This window comes from Cornus florida, unplaced genomic scaffold (assembly GCF_030987335.1).
Source record: "Cornus florida cultivar Cherokee Brave unplaced genomic scaffold, ASM3098733v1 CherokeeBrave_3.0.0_Hap2_Chr11, whole genome shotgun sequence".
Classification (NCBI taxonomy): Eukaryota; Viridiplantae; Streptophyta; class Magnoliopsida; order Cornales; family Cornaceae; genus Cornus; species Cornus florida.
This window is the reverse complement of record NW_026775581.1, coordinates 135468204-135485432: the sequence shown is the minus strand read 5'-3', so window position 1 is coordinate 135485432 and position 17229 is coordinate 135468204. Positions and strand designations below refer to the sequence as shown.

At 33.7% G+C, this 17229-nt stretch overlaps 2 protein-coding genes across 2 annotated transcripts; both read left to right on the top strand.

The window, feature by feature from the left end:
- Positions 1-4692: 4692 nt before the first annotated feature.
- LOC132283957 (tubulin alpha chain-like) lies at positions 4693-6689 on the top strand. The gene is made up of 4 exons (XM_059786008.1): positions 4693-4923; positions 5066-5300; positions 5389-5759; positions 5852-6689. Exons 1-4 carry the CDS (start codon positions 4831-4833, stop codon positions 6506-6508), a joined length of 1356 nt encoding a protein of 451 aa, XP_059641991.1. The 5' UTR covers positions 4693-4830; the 3' UTR covers positions 6509-6689.
- Positions 6690-11601: 4912 nt separating this feature from the next.
- On the top strand, positions 11602-16860 carry LOC132284905 (small ribosomal subunit protein uS4y-like). The gene is made up of 3 exons (XM_059787048.1): positions 11602-11729; positions 12375-12756; positions 16443-16860. The coding sequence occupies exons 1-3, from the start codon at positions 11702-11704 to the stop codon at positions 16624-16626; spliced, it is 594 nt and encodes a 197-aa protein (XP_059643031.1). The 5' UTR covers positions 11602-11701; the 3' UTR covers positions 16627-16860.
- Positions 16861-17229: the final 369 nt, after the last annotated feature.

Sequence of the window (17229 nt, the reverse complement as noted above, 5' to 3'; positions counted from 1 at the left end):
TTGGTAAAGATAATTTTCTAAAACATCTTTTCAAAAAAATTTCAGTGATACTTTGAGAAATTTATTTCTATTTTCATACCTAACATCAATGATGCCTTTTCTAGATCCTTTATTAAAAAAATCCAGAGGTAAAATTTCTAAGTTTATCTCCAAAAAATAATGTCATCCACAAAAAACTTTTTCTCCATTATTTCATTTGTTACACACTTACCATCATCATTAATCTATAGTACTCTAATTAGATTAAAATATCTTTTGCCATTGATTCCAGAGCTTGTCAATGACCATAAACGGATTTACTGATCTACACACCAAATTTCTTGTCATATCTTTTTCCTTTTAACTAGATCCAAGTAAGATTACTTTAGCTAAGCACCCCCACAGTTTTAGGATTTTTGGACTATAGTAAAATCTATTGATTTCTTATTATTATTATTTTTTTTCAAGTAACATGTCCAAGTCTTTCATGCAAAATATCACAAAATTCAACGCTATAAACTTGTGGATAGATTCCATTCATATCGAAAATAACATTCAACTTAAATAATCCCTCACTAATATAACCTTTACCCACAAAAACATTGTTCTTTGTGATTACAACTCTATTTGACTCCATTACAATTTTAAACCCTTGTTGAACTAAAGAATGTCCACTAACTAAATTTTTCCTCACTTCGGGTACATGTCGCACATCCTTTAAAGTTAGAATCTTCCCAAATGTTATCTTTAATTCCACGTCTCCAATTCCATAAATTTGTGCGATAGAATTATTTCCTAAGGTTACACTTCCACCATTAAATTTTTTGTAAGTCTTAAAACAGTCACTACTAAAGCATACATGTACATTAGGCCCCGAGTCTAACCACCAATCAATGTTATCATAGGTAAGATTAATCGAAGGATTAAATCCTAAGGCGATCTTGCTAGAGTTTCCCATCTCTATCATCATCATTATATTATAGACCTCAAATTGAATTGGATATCAAGTCTACTTACGTGAAAGATGTAAGGTCAATTTCCTATTGAGATTAAAGCCACTATAAAAATTTTCAACAAAATATAAATCAGATGCAGATCGTCTAATTAAAGCAAAAGGATGCACAATATAAAATACACAATTTAAAATAAGAATAATAACTTTTCACGCTTAAAATAGTTTCAATACTAAAGTAGTTTCAATACAACAATTTAAATGTCCAAAAAAAAAAAAAAAAAAAAAACTGATTTCAATAAATTGACTTTATAATAGTAACTGTTTTATAATAATAACCTGATCTGATTTTTAAAATTAAACTACCTTATATATATATATATAAATATATATGATCATGTTTTTTAAAAATAAATTGCCTTATATATATATTTATATATATAACTCAATGCTAAAACAGTTAAAAAAAATACCAATTTAAATTCCAATAAATTGTTTCCTTTTGAAAATAGAACCCTTTAAAAAAAAATTGACTTTCTTATAAAACAAATTATAAATTAAAAAAAAAATGTTGAAACTATTGTATATTTCAATAAATTAAACTCGCCAAAAAATAATCAATACAACTCTTTGCAATACCTTTTATTATTATTATTATTATTATTATTTTTAATATTATGAAACGTATTGTAATTTTAATTTCCAAAACAAAACATGTTCTGTTCACAATAAAAAAAATATTTAGGTCTTTTACAGAATGGGCAATAAGCCAAGAAGCTATTTAGAGGGGCTATCAACTTTAGACAGTTATGGAAATATAATTTTATGCACTAAAATATTATAAACGAATCACACTAAAATATTATATAAATAGACAATTAAAATAAGTTTTACATAAATTAAACCAATGAGAATATGGTAGTTTTGTATAATATTACTTGTATACAAATATATATATATATAGACACACAATTTAAATATAATCGTTACATGTAAAAGAAATAAAACAAATAAAATATAAAAGTAAAGTTAAAGAAAGGCTGGCCAGATATAGGGAGATACGTGATAAACACGTTGACCTAAAGTTGATAGCCCCCCCTACGTGCATGTGCGGACGGTGCTAGTTAACTCCAAGATACAACCCTCTATGTGCACCTCCTCTATGTGCACGACCACAGGAAGGAAAAAGGACCAAGTTTCAAATGTCGAGTTGTCCAAAATAGTGAAATATATGTGAAATATGTAAAAGATATTGATAGCATAATATCTGGAAGAGTAATACGCAAATGTGGTAGAGTAGTTTGGTATATCCCTTTGAGTGCATCCCATTGCCATATATATAGGCCTCCTTAAAGAAGCCAAAACAGCTAATTCTTTATTTACTTTAATAAAAACCCAATAAATTATATACGTTATAGTGTAACGTTCATGTAAATTAATTCCTTAAGTTACAATATAAAATTCAAATAATGAAAGTAAATAATAAAGGAATATTGAAATATTTTTAAACGAGTTTTAAAATCTTTTAAAAATCTCAACAATTACAAGATCCGGGGAGATGTTGATATTGCTTTTAATACTCTTAAATCATTTCAGTTTGTGTTTATTTTGCATTTGTTAAAAGATATTATGGGAATAACTAATATCCTTTGTCAAGCTTTGTAACAAAAAGATCAAGACATTGTAAATGCTATGCAATCGGTTTCGAGTACAAAACAAATCATTCTGAAATTGAGAGAAAATGGTTAGAACAACTTACTTGATATTGTTAAATCATTTTGTGAGGGAAAATCAGTATTTCAAGGCAGATCTCATTGATCAGATAGAAGTCTGATCCAGCATCTGTTGTTTACCATCAAAATAAATAAAACACAAAAGTATTTCCTTCCTACCAAAAGCACTTTTGAGCCCTCAAATCTTGATGTCACCATCTTAATTGCTGCTCTTAAACCTGTCATATTTCCTACTTTTGAAGATTTTCGAATTCGCTCGAGATTATTTGAAGCAAAACGACGAATGAATTATTATCTAAGCACAAAACCATTTGGCTCTTGAAAATTAAACACATTATTGCAAGCTTCATGAGTGGTCATGACGCCTGAGTTTGACAGGTGTCTCCAATTATAGTTCATGGAATGTTTTGGATGGACTTTTGTGAAAAATGACTACCAAATCAACTGTTTTAGTTTGATGAATACTACTGCCATATGGTATGGTTAGGTACACAATCCTCTCGTGTTCCTATTTCCTCGAGTTAATGGTACTACCTATAAAAATATTATAATATTGACTAAAACTTTTATTTTTATTTTATAAAGTGCATCATTTCAACGGAGTAAGAAAATTGTTCTATTACAGAGGATCCGAGTTAAATATAATTTTGTGTATTTTTAGATTTCAAAATAAATGGTTGGCAAATTATAATTTTATAGCTGTGTGCTGGCCCTACCTAACCAATGCATCAAGCTATTTTAATTATTAACTAATAACTACAACTTTATAAATAAATAAAAAGACATTGGCATGCCTTGGAGTGGTTTGAGTCATTCTTGTTTTTCATAAAATTAAATGACCTTTGTGTTTACAGATTTCAATTTGATAATCATACTAATATGACTACGAATTATTTAATTAGCAATATCGGACTTTTTCTTAGGCTTTGAGTCTACTTTTTAACACTCACAGTTTAGGTGCAAATGGATTCCATATGCGCTTTGAAGGACCAAAAGCAATAAAATATATATATATATATATAATGGAATCTAATTATACTTAGCAACTGTATATTAATATATAGTGCAAATGATTCATCCTTGTGAATGGTTTTGCATTGTAGCCGAAAAGTGAAAATTATGGATCTCATTACTTATGATTCATGAATTCATCATATTTACAAGCATGGTTTTTTAATATATACGCGTCAATTTGGATCTAAAAGGAAAGTAATGAGTGGGCTACTAAAGCACAATTGTTTGTTAAAATTAAAAGAATAATTTTTTGTTCACTCATATACTACGTATTTGATAGCTCAATTTAGTATTAAATTATAAAAGAATTAAATGATCATTAAATTGAGTAATTCGATAAAGTAATTTGAATAAAGTACTTTTTAGGATTACGCAAGGAAAACGTTTAAGATGTTGTCTACGGTGAAAAGAGAAAGAGAGCGTGGATGGTTTAACGAACGGTAGTAAAATGGTTTACAAAAAATTTGATGGCAGGTCATTAAAATATTTTTATAAAATATTTGAATTCTAAAAATATTTTTGAAATAAACTTTATTTTAAAACAAATAGGGCCTAATAATTGAATATATTCAAGAATTGAAAAACATTTCATTCTAACTTTAAAACTTGACAAGCCCAAGCATTATATTGCGTAATCAGTAACACTATTAATGAGTGGTAGATAACATTTTAAATGGTTAATGAAATTACATATGCTCAAAGTCATAGTGAGTACATAATTTTGATAGCAGCCTCTTCCATTCAATTGGGCTATGTATTCGGCCTGCTAGGTGAGGCCCAACTCCATATTCCGGCCCATTCCGATCCAGAGTCCAAATGTGCATTCGTAAATTCAAATTTTCAAGGGGGAAAAAAATTTCAAAATTGCAAATTCTAAATTTCCCACCTTTGACAGACCCAACGGTCCCGACAGATCCCATTCAAATTTGAAAAGTTAACGTATCCCAATACTAGCCGTTTCAAAAGCATCTTCTTCCTCAATCTTCCTATATATACATACCTAACCCCCAACCCTAATTTCTTAACACTCCCAGTTTTTTGGCCTAGACGTCTTCGTATACGTCTTTGGCATCTCTCTTTCCTTCTCCGTCTCTCTCTTTCTCTCTCTATTTCTTTCTTTCTCCTCAGTTTGCTAACAACTTCTCAGACAAAATGAGAGAGTGCATATCGATCCACATTGGTCAGGCTGGGATTCAGGTTGGAAATGCCTGTTGGGAGCTTTACTGCCTTGAACATGGCATTCAGGTCAGTATATTGCCTTTTCATACCCTGCATCAAACCCTAATTTTATTTGATTTCAAGTTTATATAAGTGACATTTAGTAGAAGTAATTATATCATGTGTAACAATTTCTTCTGGGTCTTTGGGGAATTTTTTGTATGTGCAGCCTGATGGACAAATGCCCAGTGACAGAACAGTTGGTGGAGGCGATGATGCCTTCAACACATTCTTCAGTGAAACCGGTGCCGGAAAGCATGTCCCTCGCGCTGTTTTCCTCGACTTAGAACCTACTGTCATCGACGAAGTCAGGACCGGGACTTACCGCCAATTGTTTCACCCAGAGCAACTCATTAGCGGCAAAGAAGACGCTGCCAACAACTTTGCTAGAGGCCATTACACAAGTACTAATTTTTGGGGGTTTTGATTCTTTGAACACAAATATATGTTTCTGTCATATTAAAATTTGCTTTGATGATTGATGTTGCACAGTTGGCAAAGAGATTGTGGATTTGTGTCTGGATCGCATAAGAAAGCTTGCAGACAACTGCACTGGTCTTCAAGGGTTTTTGGTTTTCCATGCCGTTGGTGGTGGGACTGGCTCCGGCCTTGGCTCTCTGCTTCTTGAAAGGCTTTCCGTCGACTACGGAAAGAAATCGAAGCTGGGCTTCACAGTTTACCCTTCCCCTCAGGTCTCAACCTCTGTTGTTGAACCTTACAACAGTGTTCTGTCCACCCATTCTCTCCTGGAGCACACAGATGTTTCAGTGCTTCTTGACAATGAAGCAATCTATGACATATGCCGTAGATCATTGGACATCGAAAGACCCACATACACCAATCTCAACAGGCTTGTCTCTCAGGTATACTCAATACCATAAATTCTGTTCAAAAGGGGGATTTTGTGACACTTTGTGGGGTAATAAAATTAAGACTTGTATTGTTTAACTTGCAGGTCATTTCCTCACTGACAGCGTCTCTCCGGTTTGATGGAGCTCTAAATGTGGATGTGACTGAATTCCAAACCAATTTAGTCCCATACCCAAGAATCCATTTCATGCTTTCTTCGTATGCCCCGGTTATTTCAGCAGAAAAGGCGTACCACGAGCAACTCTCAGTTGCAGAGATCACAAACAGTGCATTTGAGCCGTCCTCCATGATGGCCAAATGTGATCCGCGCCACGGGAAGTACATGGCTTGCTGCTTGATGTACAGAGGTGATGTGGTGCCTAAGGATGTGAATGCAGCCGTGGCCACAATCAAGACCAAGAGGACCATCCAATTTGTGGACTGGTGCCCAACTGGGTTCAAGTGCGGAATCAACTACCAGCCTCCTACTGTGGTCCCTGGGGGTGATTTGGCTAAGGTTCAGAGGGCTGTGTGTATGATTTCCAACTCCACTAGTGTGGCTGAGGTGTTTTCGAGGATTGATCACAAGTTTGATCTCATGTATGCGAAGCGTGCGTTTGTGCACTGGTATGTTGGTGAAGGCATGGAGGAAGGAGAGTTTTCGGAGGCTAGGGAGGACTTGGCTGCTCTGGAGAAGGACTATGAGGAAGTTGGTTTGGAGTCTGCTGAAGGAGAGGATGATGATGGTGAAGATGAGTACTAGAGGGCATGATTGATTTAGTCCTTATTTTTATATTTTATATTTTATTTTTTCAGTTTGGGAATCCAATTATGGACTCGCTCGTCTGTAATTGGAAATGCAATTAGCAATTAGCGACTGTTCCTGTCATCAGTTTATCTAATTTTACATAAATGGTTGAACGAAAACTTTGCTTAATCTTAAATTAGTGGTCTAAAGGGAAAAAGGACAATTCTGACTCAATAACCTCAACTCCAAAACTTGCTAAAAATGTATCATTTCCTAGTTTTGCCATATACTATTCTCAAAATCAGCAACATTCATCCTTCTCAAAATCAGCAACATTCATCCTTCTCAAAATCAGCATCCCTTAGCACCTGATTTCTGTCTATAAAATTGTCCAGATTGCAAATAAGTCTATAAAGCATGAAATAAAAAATGAATAAAAAAAAAAAGAAAAAAAAAATCTTATTGGGTACACAACCATCCCTCTAAGTAATTTGTTTGCACTTATCGAATGATACTTGGTTTTGATACTTTGGTCATGGTAGGGAAAACGTTGGTTTTGTTTAGTAAAAGTCAAGTAGGAAGAAAAGTCTATCCAGCTTTCCCCTCTGATCGGTTCTTTCTTAAATCAGTAAAGAATCGGCCTCAGAAGCGGACCTTTTTTCCCCTTAAATTTCACACATGTCAAAAAAAAAAAATCGTCAAATTTTTTTATTTTTTTTTTCGGAAGTTAAAAAAAAAAAATTTAAAAATAAAAAAAATTAAAAAATTTAAAATAATCTCAATTGAATTTACTAGTTACCGGCTGTTGTTCAGCCAGTGGAACACATGGAATAGTATATGTAATTCACAGTTCCTATCTTAAATAACTCTAGCTTCAATTAATTATTATTATTATTATTTTTTGGCAAAAATGAGAAATACCCCTTAAATTTTCACACTATATGAATAAAGAACAATATTGGGTCCAACCCAATCTAATCTGAATTTGTGGCCCAATCACATTGCGACATGTGGCTGTAATGAATATAAAATTAAATTGGGCGTTGCCCACCAATTTAAGGGTATAACCCGTTCCTATTTCATGAAACCCATTTCATCATCCATCTTTCCTCCTCCTCTCTTCTCAAGTCCTCCATATTCGGCTGCCTCATATCCGATTCTCGTTTGGTGGCTGTTGGCGAAGAAGCAACCGGAGTTGAGGTCGGTGGTGTAGTCCGGTGTCGACGAGGTGGCCTAAGAAGAGCATGGAGAGGATAGAGCGAGTAGTGTTGGATTGGTGGCTGTTGGAGACCACGGCCGAATTCGGAAATCCCGGCAGATTGACGGCAAGATAAGAGAGAACAATCGACAACTTCACGGCACAGAGAACGGAGAGGTTGACGAAGACCTCGTTGCCCGAAGAAGAAGGGGCGTGTGTGCGCGTGAAAGACACGTTAGATCTACTCGCGTGCGCGAGTGACGGCGAGTGGGAGACGAGTTCAGTCCGGCGATGAATCAAGCATGGCAGATTGTTACATGGATGCTCCTCGAACTGTCGTCGCCTTCTTCCTCCTCGAACTGTGGCCGACGGACACCAAGAACATAGGAGAAAATGGAGGCTAGGGAGTTGCAGTCACGGCGAGCATCCAATTTCAGTGCCTTGGTGTGCGTACGATTCGGGTTGGATCCTTCCTCGGTCACGGCTTGTAGCGGACGCTGTTGTGTGAAGCTTGTGGGTGTGTGTTGCAGTGCTCTAAATTGATGATTGGGGTTGCGAATTGGTGGTTTGGGGTTGCTGTTTGGTTGCTTGATTTGGTTGTTGATTGCTATGGGTGGCTGAATTTTGTGTTTGCGGGCCAACTTTGTGATTGGGTGGTACTTCTTTTGGGGATTGAAGATGGAGCAAGCAAAAAATAACTATCAGTCTGATGCGTAGAGTTCTGAAAATTGGGGATGGAGATGGAGAGAAGAACTGGTTATACCCGGAAAGGTGGGCAATGCCCAATATAATTTTATATTAATTACAGCCACACGCCCCAATGTGATTGGGCCACGTACCCAGGTTGGGGGAACTTCATCCAACCTGGGTTGGACCCAAATATTGTCCATGAACAAAATACTCTCAAGTGAACATGTTAGTCAAAGGGGTTCCAAAAGTGAGCATATTAGAGCATCTCTATTGGGACTGCTATTTGGGCTGCTAATTTAAAATATAGCAGATGAGTTTCAAAATAGACTCATCAATACAATGCTATTTGGACTGTTACTTTTTAACTTTGTCATTTCTTATGTCAATTGTAACAAAATATATAGCAATTGCTATATGAGCTGGGGCCACAGAAAGCAACGGACTGAATCCTATTTCCATCACAGGCAACAGAGAGAGAGAGAGAGATTCAACGGCATCGGAAAACTCCGACATCGGAAACGCCACCAATTGAACGCCACCAATTCCCTCTCGCTCTTCCCCTTTCCCATCGTTGCTATTAAATAACACTAATACTCATAATCTAACTTCAGAGATCCAACGGTTGCTTTTCACACAAATGTGTGTGAGAGAGGGAAGTTCTGAAATTTGATATACAGAGAGTAAGCAGAGAGAGATATGGGTTTTGATATAGGTAATAGGTTTTGAATTTTGGATTCTTGCAGACAAATAGATAAATTGAAATTCTTGTAGATTTTGTAGCTTGCAGTTGTAGAGAGAGAGAGAGCGAGAGAGAGAGAGAGGGGGCAAGTAGATTTTGTAGTTTGCATTTGTAGAGAGAGAGAGGGGGCAAGTTCTAGCGAGAGTAGAGATGGAGGCGATTGGGGAGGCTGAAATGATTTGCCCTAAAAATTTTTATGGCTATTTGGGAGGCTGAAATGATTTGCCCTAAATATATATATATATATTTTTAATAATAATAATATATATAATATACATATATATATATAATATATATATATATATATATATATATATAAATTTCCTAAAAAGGAAAAAGAATTATATAAAAAAATTATATAATAATATAATCAAATATATAAATTTATACATATATATATATATATTATTGGGTTCTTTTTTAATCAGATATTTTAGATTTTTTATTATTATTAATTAAGTTTAATTTTAGTTTCCTTTTAAAGTCTACAACTTGACTTGGAATGTGTCTATATTAACATTACTGAAGCAAATATGAATGGTAGGAATGATAGTTGAATATGAATGGTAGGAATGATAGTTGAAAAAGAATAGTGATTCTGTTAAAAAATAGCATTTTCATCTATTACTAGAATGTAACATTTTGACACTGTAGCACTGTCAAAATATAAATTTGGCATCCGAATTTCACATTTTAGCATTGAAGATGCTCTTACTCCCTTAAATTGACCACTTCCCATCCAACTTATGAAGCATGTGCCTTTTTTTATAATTCCAAAATTACCCTCCTATGTGACCGCTATAACCCTTTGGCATGTCAAATATTTAATTAAAATTTTAAATTCACATATCAAAATCATAAAACCCCCACTATTTTCAAATCATAAAACCCCCACTATTTTCAAATTTTAATCATATAACCCTAACTTATTTCAGAAAATTTCTACACTTTTAAAAAGTGATCATATTGCATCAATATTTGTATCCGACCAATTAACCGGATTATAAAATGACAAATTTAACCTTACTCTTTAATGTTAAATAAAAAACTAAAAATTATTTTTTAAAATTACAAATTTAACCTTACTCTTTTATGTTTTAGAGAGAGAGGGTTACAAAAATTATGTTTAAGACAGAGAAGGTCAAGAAGAAGATTAAAGGGTATTTTTGTAAATTTAAAAAATAATTTTTAATTTAATATTAAATAGTAAGGTTAAATTTGTTATTTTATAGCTCCGTTAACGGGTCGGATACGGATATTAGGGCAACGTGATCACTTTTTAAAGTGTAGGAAGTTTTCTGAAATAGGTTGGGATTTATGATCAAAATTTGAAATTAGTAGGAATTTTATGATTTTAACCCTAATTTATATTTAAACTTTATATTAATTATATTTTAATTAAATATCCAAATGTAAATCTATAGTTTAAAATAATATTTATTTACAACTTAAAAATAAATAAATAATTTAATAATTATTTAAATTTAGAGTTTATAAAAAATAGAAATAGAACTCTCACGATACATTCAATACTTTAATCTTCTTTTTAATTTCAATCTGCTTAATTTTATTTAAGAAAAAAAAGAAAGAAAAAAAAAAAGGAAAGAAAGGAAATTAGAAACCAGATGCACCACCCACTCCACTCCCTTTGATCACCACCACCTTTTTCACTCTCAAACATGTCAAATATTTAATTAAAATTTTAAATTCACATTTCAAATATATATATATAACATAATAATTTATATTTAAACTTTATATTAATTAGGCGACAACTCTGAACAATATAGAGATTCTTGCTTATGAAATTTGCTATCGATTAACTTGTTATTACAAAGAGATATATGTTTCACATCGGATTCGGATGGAAGAGTAATTGAGTAGAACTGGGTGAGTATGCATCATCACCGAACAACTCAATTTAAACTTTTGGATAAATGAGTAAGCGCCCACCCGTTACACTTGTCTAGGCTCTGAATTTTATAAAAAAAATTATTACATGGTTTAGAATTACAGAGTTGAGTTATGTGATTTGCCACGATGTCTCAACATTCGAATTTTGATTAGATGGGAAATTTTTTCGATTCTTTCATGAATTGGGCAATCACACACGGAAACAAAAATTTAACAAAGCCTTCATACTTATTTGCTACTAAAATTGTGATAGACTGAAATCATATAATTATGGACTAGGTAATAAATTTTCTGTTCTCTTAACCATTGCCCTTTAGGTTTGTGACCTCTTAGGTCTGTTTTTACTTTTGAAAATTGAAATTCCTAATCAGTGATTTGTTTAAGATGCTCAAATAATAATAGGGTTATTAGCACTAATATGGGACTGAATTCCTTATTTTTTGTAATTTAAGAAAAGTATTGTGCATTCTGCAGCAGAGAATACTAAATAAAAATATTAATTTTTTATTTTTTTTATTCAATTGGGCCGGTTGGCCCATAAGCATCCGAATCCAAATTAAAGTCCGTAAATATAATTCTAGGGTTTGCCGATATTCGAAGGCTTGGAAAATTTTCTCCTTTCTCGCGCTTCGTCTTCCTTCGCTCCTGACGGCAACTAGACGAAGCCATGGTTCACGTCAATTTTTATCGAAACTGTAAGACCTCTCTCTCTGTATATATACGTAAATGTATGTATATGTACGTGGTCACACAAACACACGCATTTAATCACTCACGTTTCAGATGTGTATTTAGGTTCAGGGTTTAGATTTCAAGTGTTCTGATCTCCATTTCTGCAACAATCTACATGCATTTGATCCCTGCAACTTGTTCTATTTGCATTAGCTTGTATCATGCCTTGGTCTGATACGTCCATGTGGTTGGTTCTATAGTTCTGTGCTCAGTCATTCAATTTCTCTGATTACTATATGCGTTTAAAATTTTGTTATCTATCTTACCTAAGTTGTATGTTATCTAAAATGTTTCGTCACAATCGTTGAAACATTGAGGCTATAAGTTTTCGAATCGATCTTTAGTTTCCGGGTTCAAAATTGTTCTCACATGACTGCTTTATTTTCTATAATAGCTAATTATTTATTTATTTTTTTCTTTTTCCTTTCAAAATGGTATGAAATATATTGTGAATTTGTGATTGAATTATATTCTGTTTCAGCGATATAATTTAATTCGTATAATTTGATTTAACTAAATTGTGTGCAATATAGGGTTTATCAGTTTTTATGGTGTCACTATTTTCTCTCAAAGTTATTAGCTTACTGAATAATATCGGATGGTTTTAGATGGGAAGACATTCAAGAAGCCTCGCCGTCCATATGAGAAGGAGCGTTTAGATGCGGAGCTGAAGCTTGTTGGAGAGTACGGACTCCGATGTAAGCGGGAGTTGTGGAGGGTCCAGTATGCACTAAGCCGCATCCGTAATAATGCAAGGATGCTTCTCACTCTTGATGAGAAAAATCCTCGTCGGATCTTTGAGGGTGAGGCTCTTCTTCGCAGGATGAACAGGTACGGTCTGTTGGATGAGAGCCAAAACAAACTTGATTATGTCCTAGCTTTGACTGTGGAGAACTTCCTTGAGCGCCGACTTCAAACACTCGTATTCAAGACGGGCATGGCAAAGTCCATTCATCATGCTCGTGTGCTTATTAGGCAGAGGCATATCAGGTAAATATACAAGTATACAACCATTAGTACTTAGTTGAAGTTGAATCCAAGGTGTCCTGCTTTAATTTAATGTTTTATCGTGAACCATGTTCATAGAGTTTATAGTTCTTTGAGCTTTTCAAATGAAAATGTAGTTTATAAACTTTGAAAATTTACCCTGCCTTATAGCAAATATTCTTACAACAGAATCCAACAATGGCGGACATTGTCAAATTTTGTGTAATTTTCTTTTGTGAAACTTTTATCTTTTGCATCTTGGAGAATTGGAATGTCCACTATGGAAATGCTAACTAATATCAATGATTTCGTGTTAGGTGCTTATCATTATAATTCCTCAAGTTTTTATATGCTTTATGACATTTTCTGGATTCTGAACTGAACTGGCAGTAATGGAAACCTTATTTCAACTTGAATTCCATCTACATTTTTTTTTTATTCGATTTGACTCAACAACCATTTTACAGTTATTTTACTCGCATTGTTAATGACCCATAATAGATCCATCCACCACTAATTCTTACTTTCATAATAATTGCCACAAGATTTCAATGAAAATATAGAGGATTTTCTTTTTAAAATAAATCACTGTGCCTAATTTCCTAACTCAGGCAATCCATTTACCGTGTCAAGTGTTTGCTGATTCGCTGTTCTACTGTCTGGTTTATTGGAGAAATATTGGTTTCTTGATGATCTCATTCAGTCCTTACCAATCTTAGTATTTCTTTTCAAGAAACAAAATTCAAATTTTAAGGCGAACACTACATTGGGAGCCTTGAATCCTCGATCATATTTTTTCTGCTTAGAAACCTAAGCATGGACACATACACGATACAGATGCTCTGACATGTCAAATTATTAAAGATGTAGGACATGGACATGGTGTGAACGTGGCTAATATAATTTAATTTCATTTTTATGTGTATTGAGCAAGACAAATATGAAACTTTAATTAATTTATAATTTTGAAACTTAAGTTACATAAGTTAGAAGATGAAGCTAGTAGAATATAAAAAAGAACACATTATATTATATATGATATTTGCATCCTATCTTGTTATTAGAGTTATATTTTTGTTCATTACATAATGTGGCACGTGTTTAATGTTAATTATTTAAAAAAAAAAGAAGAAGTTTGACACTTTGATGTACGTTCATAATGTTTTTTTCTAGAATTGTCATGTATTTGTTTTATATATGATGAAGAGTGTAGAATGTGTTGGTCAAGTGTTTGGAATGTATCGACCAAGTGTCCAAGTTGTGTCGGCCAAGTGTTTGAAATAATAAAATTATGGACACAGCGATGTAGTGTCAGAATTGTGTCCAGGAGTGCTATGACCGACACAGAGATGACACCTTAGAAACAGATATGTATACCATTGTTCTAAGATACTAATTAATTAAACAGGAGTTGGCAACGAAGAATAGGATAATGAGTTGTATGAGTTGCCCAAGAACCATGATGAAACAAAAGGTCATAGTGATTTTAGTTGTATGGTGTCTGGTTATATAAATGATCTCTAAAAAGATGCGAATGGTTCATGGAGAGCATCTAAGGAAATGAAATGAAAACCTGTTGATATCATATAGTCAATTCCCTGCAATCCTAAATGAAACAGTGGGCAAAAATCTATGGGATTTGATGCATTGATTATGTGCCTTAATGTCCTCTTTCTTCAAGATGACGATATGTGCAACTTTTTAAATTCAAACACTGCCCTTTAGGTTCAATGATAAACCACACAAATTACGGAAATAGCCGGATTATTTATTTTCTCATTTTAAACTGTTTGAGAGCTATGTTGAGCCAGAAAAGAAGCCAAGCAATTTTAGTGGTTGTGTCTTAGAGATCTTTTTCTGGGTCTCCAGACATTCTCTAGAAACGTGCTTTGCTAAAAAAAATTTGACAAGTTGAGATGTCTGCCTTTTTGTTTCATTTTTCGAACTCAAGCCTCGCTCATCGGCAATGGAATTCAATGTTTAAGATCTGGGAAACATGTATAAATTACATAATATTTGAAACATTGGTATTGAAGGTCTGAGACTACTGTTTTGATCTGATTTGCTTATGGTCTGATGTTTAGAGATTATTATAAATCAGCATTCTGTGCATGCTTTATTGTATTACTGTATCCAGTAACTTCAGTTCATTTTGAACTTCATATTAATATCTTAAGAATAATACTTTCTAGTCTAGCTTATCTTAGATATGTAGTTGAGAATTTACAATTATGTATTTCAATGATGAGCTCTTTGTTGGAATTGGTTATCGTGCAAGTGCACTACATGGTTAAGGGGGATTTCCAGTAGACATTCTTCCATCTGAATGACCGATTTAGAAATCTCTCTCTCTCTCTCTCTATATATATGTACGTATATATATATATATATAAATTCACACACACATTATAATGTGTCTGATTTTAACTTCTCTGTCTTACTGTTGAAAATTTCTGTCTTGGATAATGCTGCTACAACCTAGCTTAGAACTTGGGAATCAAAATTTTTTTTTTTGGTTAAGTAGAACTTGGGAATCAAATGAATAAAAGTATGGAGCAGTTCTGATATGATAAATTACACACGACTCAATTTAGATGTAAATGGGGGCAAATGGGTCTTATGGATCTTCTCTTTGAATAACTAATTTTTCAATTTTCAGTTAATATTAGTTCAATTTTTTAGTTTAGTTAGTTATTCACGTGAGGGCAAACCCGGTGCGTGGAGAAGAGCCTGTTTATATGTTTCGAACCCTTGACTTCCAGGTGACAATGGGGCAACCTTGCCGATGCACTAAGGCTTGCCCTCATTTAGTTATCCAAGTGAATCGATAGCATTCACAAACAGATAAATTAGTTAAAGTAGAGCAGTTTTTTCATGGAAAACTCTATAATGGAAAAAACCACGGGACCCTCAGTTTAGTCATAAGTAATTCAATGCAGAGAAATGTTTACACAACTAAGTTACCATACTCTAGCCCTAAGATTCCATTATTTACATCCGACTCAAATTCACGACACATTATCCTCCTCCAATTAATCTGCTAGTACAAATTTGATCACCATAAGCTTGCCCTAATGGTTGCTTGATGAATTTTGGATTTGTTCCTTGCTTTGTATCACTTTGAAAACTCTAGATTGATACTCAAAACATTTTTTTTCTAAAAGATAATATGTTTTATCTCATACCCTAGATTGATGAAATAGGGAAATTTAATCAATTAAAATTCTGATCTTTAAAGAGTTTCCAAATAAATTTGTCCTGATTGATCAATCAATTGCCAAGTTTGAGCAATCGAACTTATTCTAGTAGCATTTGAACAATATGCCGAAGAGGCCTCATTGATTGACTTCTCGATCAAAGCACTTTTAGACGTGTGAAAAGATCAAATCTTACCCTTAACCTGAATATGTAATGTGCTTGTTTAAATTATTGAACAGACAACACAAGACATTTTGTTCAAACTTACAACCCCAAGTTTGAGTATGATATGCCAAAACAAGAGTCAATAACCTATCAATTCAGAAGGTCTTTGATTGTTTGAACTGCTAGAATTTCTTGCAAAAAGTTATTGATAATCACCAGATGCTTTTGTATATCAAACTTTTAATATTATATTATTTTTTAAGGTTGTATATTTTTTTTTGAAATCTGGGGATGCTGCATCATGACTAAACTTTTTCCCTGGCCAGGGTTGGAAGACAGGTGGTTAACATAGCATCTTTCATGGTGAGGGTGGACTCACAGAAACACATTGATTTCTCCCTTACAAGTCCACTGGGAGGTGGTCGCCCTGGAAGAGTCAAGCGAAGGAACCAAAAAGCAGCTTCCAAGAAAGCTTCTGGTGGAGATGGCGACGAGGAGGACGAGGATTGAATAGCACCAACACTAGAGATTAAATGGGTTTTGTTTTGTGTTCGCACCATGTCTTCGGTTTGTTGTTCCTTTTTTAGATTCATATTTGCAAAATTTTATAATTAGAAGGTGATACAAGTTCTGTTTTTTGGTTCATATGGGTAAGAATATATTGACTGTTTAGAATATGTTTGTATTTTATTTTGGTTATGGAATTGGGTGGCCGTGGATATATTGATATATTTTTCTATCTCACTGGGATGGCCAAACTTTTCTTCATTGAAGGTTAAAACCCGTCCGCTGTCCCCATATTTATGAGTGAGGTGGTTAAGTGGTGAGATTCTAATATGGTCCTGTTTCACTGGCTATGTGCCAGTTTTTACTCGTGTCGATTAGTGATTGGAAGACCAATGGTTCACGACCATATAATGGTTGAACAAAATAAAAATAAACCATATAATGGCTGAACAAAATAAAAATATAAAAACTCTGGTTTCAGTTTTAAGTGTATATTAAGGGTTGAACATATATTTTGGTACAATTTGCTCATATCTTCGCATGTACAATTTGCTCATGTTGTTAATGTTACGGATTTACATGTACATACTAATTTTCTCTTTAAAC